Here is a 19,049-nt window from a genome sequence, read left to right as displayed (position 1 = left end):
TGCATGGGTGCATTTAAAAATCCTCATAAATATCAGCTGAGTTTGAATCTCAAAACATTGCACACATGTCAGAGGAGAAACAAACCAAATGCATCTCATTAACCCATTTTGAGAATGCTTTTAAAACAGATAGTTCACCACTTCTATTCAACATAGTGCTGGAAGTCCTAGCCAGAGCAATCAGGCAAGAGAAAGAAATAAATGGCATTCAAATTGGGAAAGAGGAGGTCAAACTATACCTGTTTGCTGATGATATGATTTTATATCTAGAAAACCCTAAAAACCCCACCAAAAGTCTCCTGGAATTGATAAATAAATTCAGCAAAGTCTCAGGTTACAAAATCAATGTACACACAGTAGCATTTCTATATACTAATAACAGTCAAGCGGAAAGTCAAATCAAGAAATCAATACCATTTACAATAGCCACAAAGAAAATAAAATACCTGGGAATATATTTAACAAAGGAGGTTAAAGACCTTTACAAGGAGAATTATAAAACACTGACGAAAGAAATCGCAGATGACACAAACAAATGGAAAAACATCCCTTGCTCATGGATTGGTAGAATCAATACCATTAAAATGTCTGTACTGCCCAAAGTAACTTACGGATTCAATGTAACACCCATCAAAATACCAGCGTTGTATTTCACAGATCTAGAAAAGATAATCCTAAGCTTCATTTGGAACCAAAAAGAGCCCGAATAGCCAAAGTAATCTTAAGTAGAAAGAACAGATTTGGAGGCATCACATTACCTGACTTCAAATTATACTACAAGGCTGTAGTAACCAAAACAGCATGGTACTGGTATAAAAGTAGAGACATAGACCAATGGAACAGAATAGAGAACTCAGAAACAAAACCATCTACCTACAACCAACTGATCTTTGACAAAGCAAACAACAACATACACTGGGGAAAGGAAGTCCTATTCAATAAATGGTGCTAGGAAAATTGGATAGCCACATGCAGAAGAATGAAACAGGATCCCTATCTCTTGCCATATGCAAAAATTAATTCAAGTTGGATTAAAGACTTAAATGTAAGGCATGCAACCATAAAAATTCTAGAAGAAAATGTAGGAAAAACGCTTTTAGACATCAACCTAGGCAAAGAACTTATGACTAAGACCCGAAAGGCAAATATAGCAACAACAAAAATAAACAAATGGGACTTAATTAAACTTAAAAGCTTCTGCACAGCAAAGGAAATAATTGACAGAGTGAACACACAACCTACAGAATGGGATAAAATATTTGCAAGCTATACATCCAACAAAGGACTGATATCCAGAATCTACATAGAACTCAAACAAATCAGGAAGAAAAAACAAACAAACAACCCCATGAAAATGTGGGCAAATTATACAAATAGAAGTTTTTTGAAAGAATATAGACAAATGGCCAAAAAAACATGAAAAAATGCTCAACATAAGTAATCATTAGGGAAATGAAAATTAAAACTATGATGAGATACCACCTTACCCCTATCAGAATGGCCATTATTAAAAAAGTCAAAAATCATTAGATGCTGGCGTGGATGCAGAGAGAAGGGAACACTTAGACACTGTTGGTGGGACTGCAAATTAGCACAACCTCTATGGAAACCAGTATGGAGTTCCTCAAAGAAATAAGTGTAGACCTGCTACTAACCCAGCAATCCCACTGCCGGGTACCTACCCAAAGGAAATGAAGTCATCTCATCAAAAGACACCTGACTTGAATGTTTATCGTAGCACAAGTCACAATTGCGAAGATGTGGAATCAACCTAAGTGTCCTTTAATTTGTGAGTGGATATAGAAAATGTGGTGTATATGGGGAGTACTACTCATCATTATCAAGGAATGAAATAATGTCATTTGCAGCAACGAGGAGGGAACTAGAGACGATTATCTTAAGTGAAATATCTCAGGAATGGAAAACCAAATACCGTATGTTCTCACTAATAAGCAGGGGAGCTAATAGATGGGCACACGCAGGCACCAAGTGATATAAAGGACATTGGAAACCAAGAAAGGGGAAGGATGGGAAGGTGGGTGTGGGAGAAAAACTTACCTATTGGGTACAATGAGCACTATTTTGGTGGTGGGTGCAGCAAGAGCCCTGACATGCATTATACAAGATATTCATGTAGTAAAAACACTTGTACCCCCTTAATTTGTATTTTGAAATTTAAGAAAACAAAAGAACTCCCCCCAAATAGTTCAGCACTCATGAATCCAATCTGCCTGCTCTAGGAGTAGCATCCATTGCCACCCCTTCCTGGAGTCGGGCTACAGGAGAAGGGTTAAGCTGAGTCCAGGAGACACACGAGGGTCCGGGTGGGTGTGGGCTTTGACGCCTATCTGCTGTGTGACCTCAGCCTCTGAACAAGGAGCAGAGTCATCCTGCCTCCTGGGGCTGGTTGGGCACAAACGCGTGGCCCATAGCAAGTGCTCGGCACACATGAACTATGACTGGCCCAGCACGCAGAGCCCATGCACGCCCACTAACCACCACATCCTGCACGATGCCCATGTTCTCCAAAGAGCAGCGGGCCAGGCCTTGAGGACAGATCCGAGGCAGGTGCCCGTGAGATGTGGCTCTCTTTGCTGACAGATAGAGTCCTGCTCCCTTTCCCGACGTGTCGCTCTGGGTACTCACAGCCAGAACAAGGTTACTGCTTCCTTATCACAAACAGGCAGGTCAGTTTTACAGGCTTTCACTTGACAGCCCTCACTTGTAGACAAATGTACGTTTCTAGAAATCTGCACTGCTGCTTGCTGTTTGCACCAGGCCCACGGCTGTGGCGCTGACAGCCCAGGGTCCTCTGTAAACAGAACACGCGGAGGAAAGCGGGGCCTCATGCGCCCACCTGCTGTCCCTTCTCGCTGGGAGTCAGACACAGCCTGCGATGGCAGGGCCATTTCACTGAGCCCCGGGGCTCAGTAAGGCCCGAATTCAGGGAAAATGAAGGTGAGACTTATTTTAGATTAAATATTGATTTAGAGGATGAATGCCAGGAGGCGGGGCAGCCCTACATGGACAGCATGTGGCTCAGCGATTTCGGTCCCCTCAGGCTGGGCCTGTCTGAAACAAAAGTTCATAGCTGACAGGGCGACTTCTGCAGTTGCTGCTGCACCATGTGTGCCCGGAATGTAAGACACTGAGGCAGTGCACTGGTGGGCAAAGGCCCCTTCCCCGGGGTGCTGAGCCCCCTCTTGGAGCCCCCTGTGGCTGCCCCCTGGGTTAAAGTCCCCTCGGGTGGTGCCGAGGCCCCGCCTGAGAGACACGTTCCACTCACCCAGAGGAGGCCCGAGGTGGGCAGGCCCAGGGGACCCGGGCACGGCTGGAGCTGACACTCCCACAGGGCCGTGATCTCCCGGGTCCAAGTCTGAGCTCCTCCTGCCCTGGTGAGTGACCCAGCACTGCCACGTGTAAATCGTCTCTCCAGTGCCAGCAGGGGAGCAGGGCGCTCCTTGGGCAGGGCGCAGGGGGGGAAGCAGTAGGCGGGGACAGGGCTGAGGAGACGCCCTCCCTGGTGGGGGCTCCCATTTCCCATCAGTCTTTTGGGCTTAGGCCTCTGCCCCTCTAACTGGGGTCTGGAGACCACCAAGCTTCATGGTAACCTCTATGCTTATCTCTGAAAGTAAAGTGGAGGGAGTGGGCTTCGAGGGTGAAGTCCCCTTCGGGCGAGTTACTGATCTTGCTCGCTGCTGCCGTCTGTCAAAGGTGGTCTAGCACCAGCCACCTCTAAGATCAACAGCTGAAGCAAGGGCTGGTGTCCAGCCGTGCAGAGTCTGCCCCTGGCAGAGGGTGCCAGCCTTGCCTCTCTTACTCTGGCCCTGGGACTTAAGAACGGGAACCTGCTCCTCCCCGAGTCAGGCTGGACCACCTGTGCTGCTCAAGGCCATGTGAGGTCTGATGGGCCCAACATGGGCTTAGGGTCTGGACTTGGGCTCTCTCGTTCTGTTCTCATCTCCGAAGGGGAGCCATCTGTCACCGGCTCTGCCTACCTCATGGGGCTGCTGTGAGACCCCAATTAGATGAGATATTTCATCGTCTGAGGAAGCAGGAGACTTACTATAAAGCAGGGAACGGTGTCGCTGCCCAGCAGAAAGTGCAGGCACTGACCTCAGATTCCGACGCGTCCACCGTCTTCTCCTTGAGATTCACACCCTCTGTCAGCACAGCACCGTTGTACTTGTTGCAGATGTCCTCGTCTGAGTAGTGCAGACCACCGGGGCTCGGCCGGGGCGGGGACCTAAGATGGGGACCATTGCTGCAAGTTACCCTCTGGGCAAAAGTCATCCTCCCCAGAGGCCCCTAACCTGCCATCTGGCCTTTATCACACTGGGACAAGAGGAAATCCATAGCCTTTGATACCACTTTGGCAACTGATGCAAAAAATTACAAGAACTGAGCACCAGCCATCTGGGATCCAACAGCCCCCACTCATCGGACGCCTGGCCGAGAGGCTGGGGGTACCAGGCAGCAAGCTAGTCTGCACCTGAGGAGGCCGAGAGACACCCAAGCACAAGAACACCAGGAATTCAGGGCCAACAGGAGGCCTGGGGTACTTGGCGCTCGCAGGGTGGGTGGTGGGAGGGGAGTGCATTGGACCGAGATGAGGGGAAGCCATGGAGACAGGGGCTGATCTCTGTCTGGTGAGGTTTGCCCCAGGCCTGGTCTCCTGCTCTGATGGGGCCCAGGACACTGGGCTGGGCTAGGTGGGAGGAGGAGCTTCGAGAACTTTAATTGTTTGTGGTGGGCAGAATTCTAAGACGACCCATCACTGCCTGCTCCGTATCACCCCTCCCCTTGAGTAGGGCGGGGCCTGTGGTGTCTTCTAACCAGTGGAATATGGCAGGGTCATTGCCTTGATCAGTTGTTATATGGAAAGAGTGGGGGGCTGCTACTCCCAAACTCCCATGATCACGTGACATTATCTGAGACCCCCCTTCTTGGCTGCCTGGAGACGGAGACACTCCTGCTGGTCTTGCAGAAGAAATAGCATGTTGGGAATGGCCCCTGGGGAGGACCCCATGGCAGGGCACCATGAGTGGCCCCCAGGACCTGAGGGTGGTCTCCAGGCCACAGCTGGGAAGAAGCCGGGGTGCTCAGTCATGCGGCCTCAAGGAAAGGCGTCCTGCCAGCATGCACCAGCCTGGGAGAGGATTCTTGCCCAGCGGTGCCACCAGATGAGAATGCAGCCCGACCAATGCCTGGATTCAGCCCCGTGAGGCCCTGAGTGGAGGACCCAGCCTAGCTGCGGCCAGATTCCTGACCCGTGCTAGTTTAAGCTGCTAAACTGTGGTCATTTGTCATGGAGCCACAGAAATTGAATACATTCTTTAGCTCCCAACTCCTTGGTGACTATCGTCTTGTAACTGAGTAGAAGCCCAGCTTCTATTTTTCAGATGAAAAAAATTATAACTTGGGGAGAAAATCCAAACACAAGATGGTGTAATTTTTAAATCAGCAGGGTTGAGCGCTCCCCACGACTCTCAGGATCCGTCAGGGAGAGTGGGAGGCAGTGGCACTGCTGGTGCACTCACAGGTGCCATGGCCGGGACCCCTGCAGCCCTGGATGAGCCCTCCCTCGTGCTGCGAGGATGCAGAGCCCAGTGGTGGCTGCGGATGGAGTGTCTTTTCATCCCCCAGTGGGAAAGTAACCCCTGGAGATCACGGGAGCAGCCGCAGGCAGGGACTGAAGTGCAAGACTGGAAGTCAAGGTCTGGAGTAGGCCCTGCCTCCCTCGGGGCTGCTAATCCTGTTTCTCAGGAAAGGCCCAGGGAAGGCCTGAGGGGCCTTTTTTTCCCCTCCACCTCAAAGATAGTTTATTTTTGGAAAGATTCCATTTCTCATCTGACCACTTGGATAAATCTTTTTATCTCGAGCTAAAGTGGGGCCTTCCCCACATAGAAACTGGAACCACAGCATACGCACTAGAGAGATATAAATCAACCACATCCTTACTTTAAAGACATTTTGGAGATAGTACTGGGGCCTAATTCCCACAGGACCCTACCCAGCCCCAGGGCCTCAGCCCTCCTCAGAGCCCTGAGAACACTCAGACCCCTTCTCCAGCAGGGGATCTTGTCCTTCAATCACATTTGGGGTCCTAGTGCTAGGACTGAACAAAAACCCGAGGAAAGGGTCAGTCTTCCTTTTTGTCTTGGTTTCATTCTATCCTTAGCTCTTAGCAGGTTCAGGATGGTTTGCACCTGACCCTGTTGGGAAGTTCAGGATCTTGACTGAAGCCAGTCAACGTGGATGAACAAACCAAACCAAATAGCCCCCCTTGTCTGTGGGGAACATGCAGCCACAGAACAGCTACGCTGAGAACATGCGTCAGACCACCCAGAGGTCGTGGTCGGTGTTCCTGGCAGCTGGCTAAGTCAGTTCTGGGTGTGGGAATGCAAGTTTAGAGATGTGACCCGAGCACTTTAGAGACAGCCACTTACATGTGTTTGAGGGTGAAGTGCATACGGGTGGCCACACGCCCACCACCTGCCCAGATGCAGTGGCCCCACGGACTCAGGACGCAGCACCGGCTCATGAGATGGGCTCAGGGAGCCCAGAGGGAAGGAGCCGTGCAGGCTGGTGTCTGGTCTGCCACCCCGCCCTGCCCACAGCGCTCCACAGCCCCCTGAAGTGGCTCCAACACTTCCTGGCCTGGGGAAGCTCTTCTGCAGAAAGGGCTTTCTTGGATTGTGCCAAATCCACCTGCCTATAAAACCTGCACCATTGATCACGATGAAGTCTTCCGGAGATACACACAGACCCTGGTTCTGCTGATACAAGACACTTGTATGTCCCCTGTTAGGGACCCCTTGGGGAAACCTCTTTGTGTTTCGAGATCCTCCCATTTCACCCTGAAATGATTTTTTTTTTCTAGGAAGCAGATGAACTTAAATTGGACCATCGTCTATTCTTGGGCAATGTGCTTCAAGACTGTGAGTGTTTCTTCTCAAGACAGAAGAGATAATTGCAGCAAGGGAGCACATAATATTTTAAAATTCTCTGTGACAAGTTCCCCTTGGTCTTGAAATTATGTGTGGTTGCCTTTTCCTGTTTCTTTTACACAATGGGAAAAACTAGCCTCTCAGGAGACAAATGAGATGAAAGACGTGACCAGAGGTCACCACTGGCTTCCAGCTCCTGCCCTGAGGACAGCAGCGCGGTGGCAGCAGCCGGCTCTGCTCTGGGCTGACTGCCCGGTGCTGCTGGCACAGGGTCAGCTGCAGGCGCCTGGGTGATCTGCCTCCCTCAACAAATGAGCGTCCTCAGCTCCATGAAATGACCCGAGCCTCCCAAACTCGGGTGAGGACGGGAGCAGCACAGCAATGTTGGGGTGCTGTTGGCCACTGCGTTACAATCAAGGGGAACAGAAACCTTTCAGCCTGTCTGGTTTTGATGGTAATTCCACATCCTGGCAATTAAAAGTACCCAAGGCAGGCATGGTTGAGGGAGAAGAGGCACCTCTAATGCTGGTGGCCCCAGGAAGCCCCTGAGCTGTCTGTTCTCCAGGTAAAGCATCCTTAGGTGTTTTGGCTTTTTCCTTCCAGACTCCCGAGAGCCCTCCCCAATGCCGGCCCTTCTCCGTGGTCAAGGGTGCTCAACCAGGAGAGGATACTCTACAAATCAAAAGGAAAATCAACGTTATCCCTTCTTTTTCTTTTTTAGGAAGGCTCGCTTCCTGCTGAAACTGGGAAAAGGGCAAAAAGGTAAAAGGCTTTGGCGGCGAAGATCATTCCTGTCTTGTTCACGAGCGATCTGCGTCATCACAGGAAGGCTTGGAACACATGAAGTGACGAAAACTACAACTACAACCCTCCAGGCGAGGACCCCAGAGCCAGCCGCTGCAGCCCAGGGTGACGCCCCTGTGAACCAGGAACTCCCCAACCCAGGCGTCCAGCCAGTGGACACGGAGGCCAGCGGGCAGCTGTTGGGTGTCCCAGGGCGCTTCCCACACACCTGAGGTCCCACCCTCTTTTTACATCTCCAGAAATGTGCTGGAAACATCTCCAACCACTCTGCCACTCCTGTTCCTCCTGGAGTCGGTGCTGCCCCTGGTGGGGTTAGAGTCGTGCCCGTCGGTGATTTCCTGAAACCACACAGTGGTTTGGGCATGGGGCTGGCTCAGGCCCTGGTCAGGCACCGCACACTCGGGCTGCAGCCGCGGCCCCCCCTACCTGGCTCCGTTCTTCTTCGAGAAGGTGCTCTTGACATGGAGGTGGCGGCTGTTGAGCTCCAAGGCAGCAAATCCTCCGTTATCCAGGGTCACAGACTCCTCCATGGTGGAGACGCTCTTACCTAAGGCCCAACCAGGAATCGAGCACAAAGCCGTGTTAGTGCGCCCACTGCAGCAGCACCAAGGCACCCCAGGCCAGGGACAGGAGCTCCCGACTCTGGCTGCACGTGAGACCTACGTCAGCTCATGAGGCAGTTAGAGCTGAGCTGGGGAGAAAAGCTGTGCACTGGTTACGGCGTTGGGGCAAAATGACAATATGAGCATTTCAGCGTTCATTTTGCCTGATGACAAAATACCAGTACTCTTGCCAGTATTTTATAAAAATGTACTCAGAATGCATAAACTTTTCAAAAGTCGGGGAAATTAAATATTTAATAAATTTCAAAATAAAAAATTCACAATCATACAACAAAACAGAAAGGAAAAAGTAAATTTATGGGAGTGTGCTAGTAAAGAAAGGATACAGGCTTTCCTTCTGAGGGGATAAAAACGTTCTAAACTTGACTGTAGGAGCCACTGCATATATCTATGAATTCAACACTGAATTGCACACTTTAAAAAAAGAATAAATTTACACATACGTATCAAAGCATATTCTGAAATATATTAGCAGATCAAATGAATAAAAATAAAATTATGAGAAACCAAACAACATATAAAAATGTCCAACGCTTCCCACCTGATCTGCCGGCCAAGCCCGAGTCCTCACCTTCTGGGGCTGATCTGTGTCCCCACCCACGTCACCACCACCACCAATCCCTGGCCCTCTCCCCAACAGGGGCTCCCACTGAGCATGCCCCTCCCTCCCTCGGTGGCTTCCCACCTGCTGTTCCCTTTGCCTGGAAGCCCCTTCCCCCAGGTCACTCCCCTTCCCTTAGGTCACAGCTCAAATGCCCTGAGCCAGAGGGACCCTCTCTGGCCACCCAGAGCGACCCCCTTCTCCTGCCTAAGTGCGCTGACATTTCTAAACCCCAAGGGGTTCCTCCCTGCTGGGGCCTGGCACCCCTTCCGCATGCCTGAACGCTCTACTGGCGTGCAACAGACGGAGCCACGGGGACACAGAGCAGCCAGTGGGAGACAGCTTGCCTGCAAGGGGACTTGGGCTGGGGGGAGCGAGCAGGTGGGAGCCAGCATCAGGGCGGGGTGTCAGTGATGCTGAGCAGCAAAGGTTTATGTTTTGCATGTCTCCCGGGCAGGAAGGGAACATTCTGGTAGGCAAGCTTTTCTTTTTTCCTGGGCTTCAATTATGTTAAATTAATACTCCCGGGTAAGGCTGAGTATCAGAAGCTGCAGGTCAGACCTGTCTTTTCAAGTCTGTTTTCCAGATGGAGAAGGAGAGTGAAAAGTGGAGAGATTTTCCATGCGTCAGACACAGGGTTCGGTAATAGCATTAGCGCAGTAAAATGACATGCCACTCATACATTGTAAATCCCACGGGAATAAAATCTGATTTACGAACACTTGTTAGAAGTGAATTTATACAGAAAAAAATAAATCCTTTCTTTGAGGGATGAATTGCTTAGCGTTACAGAAGCAAATGGCGAGGAGCTTTAGGTGCCTGGTTTTATTAACCCCTTCGGGACAAGGACGGGCCGGGTAGGGAATCTGCTCAGCCGTCTCCTCGCCCCAGAGGCCTGACGTGGGCTCCTCTCTAAGAACACCTCACCAGGGACCCTATTTTCTAAAAACGGACCACAGCCGAGCTGGTGGGAGAACCCCCAATGAGGGAGCCGGGCTCAGAGAACCGTCCGCATTCTTGGGCTCTGCTGCAGCTTCAGCAGATGCCAGGTGAGATAAAAACAGGCCACAGTCTAGAGCTCAGTTATGGTCTGGTTATGCAAAGAAGTGTCTCACTGGTAATTAGGAGCATTTCTAAAAACCTGAAGATAATAAAAGGCACTAAGTACACTAATCCTAAGTGTCTGGGGTGGTATTTTTGTCGGTGCATAGAGGCGTGAGAGCATTTTCAGCACCCATAGGTGCCTTCGTGCACCTTCCCTGTTCATGCTTCTCCGCCAAGAGGCAACCTGGATTCTGCCCCCTGGAAACACCCATTTGTTTGGGCTGTTCCTGCCCTTCCTATAAAAGACGTCACCGCGTGTGCTCTCTGCGGCTGGCTTCCACCTGTTCCTTTCCCTAACGATGGCCCTTCACTCAGCAATGGACGTTTCTAGACAGAACGTCCACCCATGCCTGGTGTGGAGCTTATGCCGGGAAACACCACAGTGAACCGGCCCTGGGAGGGCTCGGAGCCGGGCCGTGGAGACAGGCAAGGTACAAACTCGAGAGTATGAGAGGCTGGGCCACGGGACGTCTCTGTAGCTTCCCCCGAGCCACACCAAACTATCTGAGATGTGGCCAGTTCACTGTATCCACAAGGCTAAATAGTACAATATTTCATTAGCTTAATGCTTTACACTTTTTAATCATACAACAAAATATATTTGCATTTGGGCAAAGGGATAGAGGGGGACTGAGGCTCAGAGAGGCCGGACGACTGCAGGGCCTTCTCCAGGACACACAGCCAACCCAGGGCGGGCTGGGCCGGCACCCGGGTCCCCAAGGGCTAGCACTCTTGCCTCGCTACACCTCGCTGCCTCCGAGGACAATCTGTTGCATCTATTTTATCACCGACAGGCAGGTGAATGGAAAAGTGGGTGCTGGCACAGCAGATCCAGGAAAGAAAAACAAATGTCAACATTTTAGCTCCAGGGTGCCCGGGGCACTTCGGGGGGCATCGCACCTGTGCTGCAGCTCTTGTACTTCCTGCTCTGCCCGTGCAGGACCAGGGCAAACACCACGAGCAGGACCACGATGAGGCTGGACAGCGCCATCACCAGGAGGAACCACCACTCCTCGTAGAACGGGGCTTCCGCTTGAGCTGAGGAAAAGACACAAACCCACCGCGACGTTTGACAGCAGCTCCGAGACAGTCCCCTCCCGTGAGCCAGGCGTGGGGAGGAGGGACGTGCTGGGTGAACCTGAGTCACGGAGAGAGGAAACCACCCTCCAGCGGGACAAGGATCGGGCACCACAGGCCCCGGCAGCTTCTGGAAGCGATTTCCCACCTCTCCACAGAACCAGGCCGGGGCTCCTCTGTCCCCGGTCCCCGGCCCTGAGACGTCTGTGTCCTGGACCTTGTCCTCACCCTCCCCATCAAAGCCGCCTGTCATGCTCATTTTCTCCTAATTTCAGCTGCTTAAAAACGCTGCCTGGGCGAAAGAGAGGAAGGGACACAAGGTGCATGATGTCCTTCTCTCCCTGGTGCTGGGACTTCTGCCCAGACAGCACTGAGCCCCCACCTGCTCCCCAGTACTCCTTGCCCACCCCACTGCCCCCACTTCCCACTGTTCTGCCTCTTCCTGTCTCCCCTAAATCTGTTCTTTAGTTGCCACCCGAGAGATCTCCCCAAGATGGAAATAGGTCGCCCCCTCCCAAAATCCTTCAGGGGTTCCCCGTCAGCTCCGGGGTACCATCTGAGCCCTCCCATGCCAAGCACTGGGTCCCCCGCACCTGGTAGGAACCTGGTATTGCCACTGCCCACTGGGTGTGTGTGTCTGCCCATTGTCACCTGCCTACCAGGCCACCAGCCCCTGGAGGTGGGGCCAACACCGGGCTCAACTACTGGCCCCTCTTTAGGTATGTTTTTGAGAAATGAACTGGAAAGGTTTCATTTAAAGGCCGCTCTGAAGAAGGCTACTCTTCTTCCTTATGCTTTATTCTGTTTACTAAGAAGAGAAAAGTGGGAAATTGTTTCTCAGTAGGTGCGAGACGGTGCTAGGGTCTCTCTGCAGGGAGGCTGGTTCTGTGGCTGCAGGAGCCAGGAAACACAAGCCTGTCGCAGGCAGAGCCCGCGGCCTGCCTCCCGGCTGCCACCCCACGGAAAACACAGCTGCCTGCTGCCGCCGGGGAAGGAAGAATGTGCCCACGCTGGGACTAACAAGGAGAAATTGGCTTTGGATAATGTGACACCACGGGGTTGCTTAGGCGATGACAGTATTTTAAATCCACCAGTGCAAGTGGGTTTTCCGGCCGCACATTAAGTCGCCCACGTAACTACGGCAGCCAACCCCAGCTGCCCCCGTGTGTGGCCCAGAGTGGCCTGGCTCCGGCGCCTGGCGGGAAGGAAAGGCCTCGGCTGCTCTGTGGGCTCCTCACACCGGGGCAGGGCACCCGTGCTGCTCAGGCTGTGTCCTGGCCCAACGCCAGCAGGTGACGCCCTGCTGGCTCCTCTGAGGGATGGTCCAGCGGGCAGCGAGGCCGGCTCTGAATTTGACGGCGTTTCAGAGAAAGGCTCCAGCTGCAATGCCCCATGAAGGAGGCCGAGGGAGTGTGACCTACGGAAGGAACCAGCCTCTGCCATCGGCTTGTGGATGTGCAGTTAAAACTACGTTGAATCTGGAATTGCTTTCTACCAATTTTTCATACATAAAACACATAAGGCAGATCTTGAATTACTGAATTGGGATGAGGGGGACTGGGGGTTCCTTATTTTATTCTCCCTACTTTGAGGCATGTTTAAAATTTTCATAATAAAAATTAAGGAAATGAGAAAGTTTTGATTTTTCTAAATCTTACTCATTAAAAAATGGAGCCATCCTCTGGGTCCCCTCCTTGCACTCAGCCCACTGAGTGCCCTAGAATCCCAGGGGACCCCTAGACCGGGGTGCAGGGCTCAGGGCCCTGAACTTGCCCACAGACCCTACCCTTCCTCCAAACACGTGGCAAAGACAGGATGAAGCTGTTTTCAATTTCAACAAATGCAGCCAGTAGCTTAAGCAAATCTAAATGCAGGGAAATGGAACATATTTTTCTTGTTGTAAGGAAGAGGAACAGTGAGGCTGACTGACAGTCCTGTCTCTCCCGGCCTCTGGCCTAGACTCTACTCGCCACCCCCCGGGCTTCCAGCTCCTGTGAGCTGCTGCCCCTCTCTCCAACCACCTCGTGTCACCGTCCTCCAGCCACCCATCTCTCAAACCGCCAGTGCCCTGGCTGGCAGCCCGACTGCACGAGGGAATCGCTGCCGAGTTGGAAAAACAATGCCCAGAGCCACTGACATCACCTGGGGTGGGGGCCCAGCGAGGGTGTTCTTAATATCGCCAAGTGACCCTAAGGTCCTGACGTGTGAGGGTGGCAAGGGGGGAGAACATGACAAGTGACAGCCTTGCCTCCTCCCCCATGTGCTTCTCCCTCTCTCGGGGGCCTTTAGTGACAGGTGACCAGGACTTTGTCCTGCTACTCTCTGCCTCCTCCCGGGTTCCTCCTCTGTGGCTACATCCCGTGCACCTTCCGAATTCCCCAGGAGAAGCCACCCCCACCATACGTCACAGCTTTGCCACGTTGCTGGTGACCATGGACACGTCTGTCATCCCCCTAACAGGCCTGCTCCAGGAAGAAGCCTTGCCATGGCCTCCTCTGCCACCCCACCCAGAGCAGCCCCAGGGCCGGGGCCTGGAGCCTCCCAGCAGCCTCCCAGGATTGAGCATGAGAAGAAAGGCCTGGCCCAAGAAACAGGCAGTGCCACCGGCACTCCATCTGCAGGGACAGTGACAGGCACTGGCTCACTGCACACCCCGAGCAGCCAGAGCCCCCGAGCCCCTCTGCATCTCTCAGGGAGGCCCCAGTAGGATATGACCTCTCTCAGGTTGTCCAGTGTTAACGTGTCCCCTGCGGCCACTGGGGCTGTGTCTGCACTTCCAAGATCACCCGTTGCTCCCAGCAAGGATGCGTCGGCCAATATAGGGGCCCAGGGCTCTGCTTTGCTTGGAAACCCCTTCACCCCACAGGGGACACTGCTTAGCTCAAGCTGACCACTCTGACGCTTGCATAAGTCTCTGATTTTTAAAAAATATGAGAAAACAAATTAAGAATTGCTTGAGCACCGTGTGGCAGAGAAATCTTGTCAATAGTGGGGCTGGTGGTGCAGGGGGTGGCTCTGGGGCCTGGGGTCCTGCCAGAGGAGAGCTGGCCCCACGGGGCTGCAGGGCAGGGAGCTGCCTGGGAGGTCGGTGGCACTGGGGACTGCCAGGATGCAGACCACCCTCCACACCACCCTCCGCACCGGCATTTCTCCAGGCAGCCCCATGACTAAGCCGGGGAGCCCCAAGGAAGCAGGTGCGTGTCCTCTCACTGGTCACTGATGGCTCCACCTTGTCCTCCCTCCCCCTGAGACCCCCGGATGCCCCTACCTGACACCGCCGTGGAGGGGCTGCTGGGCTCCCCGTAGCCCACGTCGTTCACAGCCACCACCCGGAACTCGTAAGTCACGCCCTGCCGGAGCTTATCCAGGCTGAGGGTGTAGGACGTGGCGCTCCGTGGAATGTCCTTCACGAACATGTCCCACAGGCCTTCATCTGCAGAGGGATGATGAGATGAGGGCAGAGGTTAGGAGCCGTTGTCGCTAGGGGTGAGCCCCATGCCCTCGGTGCCCGCCGCCTGGCGGGTCAGCTGTGGGCCAGCCTGGCTGAGGGCTTCAGGGTGTCGAAGTAAGTGTCAGAGGCCACTGAGGGTCACACAAGGGGAAAGGAGAGAGATGCGCCTCCCTCAGTGACAGACCAAGCTGCCTGCTGGGGAAGGGCATTTCTTGCCTGTTCTCCTTGCCCCTAAGTGTTCCCATCGGCTTCCAGGCCTTTCCCTCTGGGTCTGACTGGATCTCATCTTTGGGATTTCTGGCTCCCTCTGGCTGGCTGCAATCCCTGCACACCCCGTTACTGACGCTTGTGATCCTGCCAACAGCTCCCGCTGCAGCCACCCCACTGGTCACCAGCTGGTCCCTGTCCCTGTGCACACCGAGTGTGGTCCTGAGGTCTCTGTAGTGGCCGGGGTGTCCCACCTGCATCCTAATTGGAAACAACAATCAGCCGACAGGTCAAAGTGGAAATTTTAAACAACAGCCTCTTTGACCACCTAGCTGCCAGCTCTGCCGCGCTGCTAAGCCCCCCATGCCACGCCTGGCAGGGGCCGTGGTGCCCAGATGCAGCTTTACATCATCTGCGTGGTGCCGAGACCTCGCTCACAGTGGAAGGACTTGGATGGCGGCTGATGCGGAGACGCTGGACTCGTGCGACCCGTGAAAGACCCTGTCAGGGACCCTTCCCTCCCCCCGGGGATCCCTTACTGGGCTTGTGACTCACAGCCGCCCCCAAAATCACACAAAGTGCCACCCTCGAGTCTGAGCATCCCTTGGACAAGTAACTTCAGCATCTGTCCTGCCCTAAGATCAGTTAGTTTTTAAAAGTATGCTCAGGTGCCACCAAATATTAGTGTAATTTAAAAAAAAATATTTAATTTCAAACAGATATTTGTACACCCACGTTCATAGCATCATTAATCCACAGTAGCCAAAGGTAGAAACAACCCAAGGGTCTATCAACCAATAGGTCAATAAATAAGTTGTAGTATATCCGTACAATGGGATATTATTCAGCCTTAAAAAGGAAGAAAACACTGCTACAGCAGCGAAGAACCTTGAGGACACGACACCCAGTGAAATAAGCCAGACACAAAGGGACGCATCCTGTATGACTCCACTTACACGAGGACCCTACACTAGTCAGATCCACAGAGACAGAAAGTAGAATGCAGGTTGCCCAGGGCTGGGGAGAGGGGGTAGGGAGTGTTTAATGGGGACAGTTTCAGTTTCGCAAGTTGAAAAGATTTCTGGAGATGGATGGTGGTGATGGCTGCACAGTAACGTAAATGTGCTTAATGCCAGTTAAAAATGTTTAATGCCACTTAAAAATGGCTAAAATGGTACATTTTAGGTTATGCTTATTTTACTGTAGCAAAAACATAAATATAAGTTGAATTTATTTAAACTCTGACATATTGGAAAACATTAATAAAATTGAAATTCAAGCCAGAAAATCTCATGCAGAGAGGAAGGAAGAAGCAAATAGGTTTGTTTCTGAGGCATCTACCCACAGCACAAGAGAAGCGACCAGTGAAATCTGTTCATCAAAGAAACCACCGACACCAGAACACCAAGGCTGAAAGGAAAGAGTCTGGAGCTAGACGGATGTAAAGCCTGGACCCACCAACTAGCTGTGTGACCTCAGGCAGAGTATTTAACCTTTCTGTGCCTTATCTTTACAATGGTGATATCAAAGTTATCTACACCATAGGTTTGTTTCAAGGAGTTTAAGTTAATATTTATAAAGTGCTTAGAATAGCGCCTTACACATAGTAAGCACTACATGAGCATTTGCAAAATAAAACATAAATTCAATCTCTAAGGAGGTTGTTTGGTTACAAAGTGGGCTCAGAGCCCAAAACGTTCGTTTGAAGTAGCAATCCTACATGAATTATATTTTCTTTTATAGGCACAGGTATGTGATCTTTTAAAAAGCAGGCGAGCTGGTGAGGAAAAGCCATTTGAATATGCAAGGCCATGCGCTGACAGCCTCTGGGGGCTGAGGGTGATCTGGAAACCAACCTTATCACACACCTTGAAGCACCAGATACGCTCAGATGGATTAGCCCAACAGTAAACATGAAGAAAATTGCTATTGTATCAGTCTATATTTGCAGAGGATTTAGAGTGTGCACCAACTAAGTCCTCCCAGTCACAGGTTAATGAGGAATAGATGTGAATGAGATTTTAAAGGTGCAAATCTCTGGACAGGCAGAAAGGTAGTCTGTAGTCATTTCTCACCAAGATACTCCTGGCCATTAATAGTATCAAAATGGCAAGCCATGGCTGGCCTAAGCCTTTTTTTTCCCTGCTAAGATACTGAGGTTTATGCACAAAATGATTTTTGTATGTGATTTATATTGTGTGTGAATTTTGCATGAGAATGGGGGGGGGCGGGGCTCATGTATTTCCTCTGCACAGGCTTCTCCCTGGGCCTGGATAACCCCTTTGCCTCCTCCTCTCCTGCCACCCCCACTTATTGATTCACAGACACTTTAGTGTCCATTCTTTGGTGAGGCCCCGTTCTGCCCTTCAGGAAATCAGATGTGGTTTCTGTTCTCAGTGAGCTATTCACAGGCTGTGGTACAGATGGAGGAAAATCAGCAAGGTCATTTCACCCTTTCAGACTCACCTTTTCTAGCCCAATCTTGACCCCACTCCACTTTCCACAAGGGGATGTTTGCTTTTACCAACGGGCTTCCAAAGCATATCAGCACATTTACCCATTGGTTTGTACCACTGGGCTCTAGAATTTTTTAAGAGCTCAATATATATCTGTTGGCATTATCCATGTAGCCCCCATCCCTCCACCCATACGTTAATTCAACCACCTATCCCTCTATCCATCCACCCATCCACCCACCTGCCAATCTATCCACCGGTCCATCATCCCATCCAGCCATCCATCCATCTTTGTGTCCTGTGGCCTTTTTTGGGGCCTAGTGCAAGCAGGCTCAGTAAATAATAAACCACCACCATTTAATTTAGTGCTTACTATGAGCAAGTCACCGTTTTAAGGACTTTAAATGTTGAATAAATTGTTTTCCCTCTAAAAAAGATAAACAATTTTATGCTGTGAAAGAGACTAAAGACAAAAATACAGACTCTTATAAACTGGGTGTTGCTTAAAACCCTTGAAATTAAGAGACTAAGACTACAAAATAGTTTTTCAGACTGTTCTAAGAAGGGCTAAACACCTCTGGAGTGGGTTCTCTGAATGTCTTTTGCATTAATGTTTCTGTGATGCCTTCCTACTACTGAGGTAAAAAATGATTCCCCTTCCTCTACCATCACCTAAAGGCCACATTTTATTTTAAGCGCTCTGTCATAGCTCCAGGAATTGTGCGCATTTTTCATAAAAACATTTTAAAATATTGATACAGAATCTCAACACAGAACGATTTATTTAGCAATCCATTTATACTCAAAAATGTTGGGAAGAATGTCATACCGAGAAAATTTCTTTCTGAATTAATAGAAGACAATGTTCCTATTTTTATTCTGCTTAATTCTGCCTTCACAAAATCAGCACATTTTACACTCCAGTTAATTCACCGGGCTACGTATCCACACTAATATTTACACCAGGACCATGCGTGGGTAAGAAAAAATTTGGCAGCCGTTAAAGCATCCACTCTGTTTCTCAACTGCGGATTGTTTTTCTCATTTGTATTACGCTGTTAAATATCTCAATAAATCAATGATGGAGAAAAGTATCTCTACAAATTAGGAGGAAAAAATAACATTATAGAACTATTAGCAATAATGAGATTTGTGCAACTGATTTTCCACACCCCAGGGCATCCCCAGTGCCTGGATTTCCACCTCAATCCATCCCGAGAGGAGAGTGGGGCCTTCAAGTTTTTAACAGGCAATTCTGGGCACATAGTTCAGCCCGTTTGCAATTACCTAGGTGAGTCTTGCTGGGATGTTCTGAAGACCCCAGCCCGGCTTTGCTTGCCCACCACGTGAGCAGCGTCACCATCACGGGAAAACCCAGGACTGGCTGGAAGGGAACAGTCACAGCCCTTCCAAAGCCACATCGATGAATGGCTGAGCCCAGATGCCTGATTCGGGCCCCAACCCCCGTGCCCGGGCCAGGGCTCTGAACTTCCTGGGGGCAATGCCCACCTCCAGTCTGGCCTCCACTGCTGACATCTGGGGAAGGGCTGGGTCCATGCAGTGGAGGGACCCCCTCACACCTGTCTGCCGGGCCCACCCTTTCCTCCCTGGCCACCCAAAGAACACCTGCCAGGACTCTTGGTACAGAAACACTGTTGGAAAAACACCACTGAGGATGCAGAGAAACCACTGAGAAAGAAACTTTGCAAAATATTCCTAAATAAGCCACACTGTCAGCACAAACCTAAAATCCTGTGACCTCAGAAGGAAAGATGA

General features: G+C 51.1%; 1 protein-coding gene across 1 annotated transcript in view; it reads right to left on the bottom strand.

Moving 5' to 3' along the window:
- SDK1 (sidekick cell adhesion molecule 1) overlaps positions 1–19,049 on the bottom strand; it is an 858,579-nt gene that overhangs the window by 15,223 nt on the left and 824,307 nt on the right. Inside the window, 4 exon segments of the mRNA XM_045541236.1 lie at positions 4,117–4,246; positions 8,181–8,301; positions 10,983–11,120; positions 14,428–14,592. Of these exon segments, the coding sequence (XP_045397192.1) occupies positions 4,117–4,246; positions 8,181–8,301; positions 10,983–11,120; positions 14,428–14,592 (554 nt within the window).

Source organism: Lemur catta, chromosome 2 (genome assembly GCF_020740605.2).
Source record: "Lemur catta isolate mLemCat1 chromosome 2, mLemCat1.pri, whole genome shotgun sequence".
NCBI lineage: Eukaryota > Metazoa > Chordata > Mammalia > Primates > Lemuridae > Lemur > Lemur catta.
This window is presented reverse-complemented; position numbering and strand designations above follow the sequence as displayed.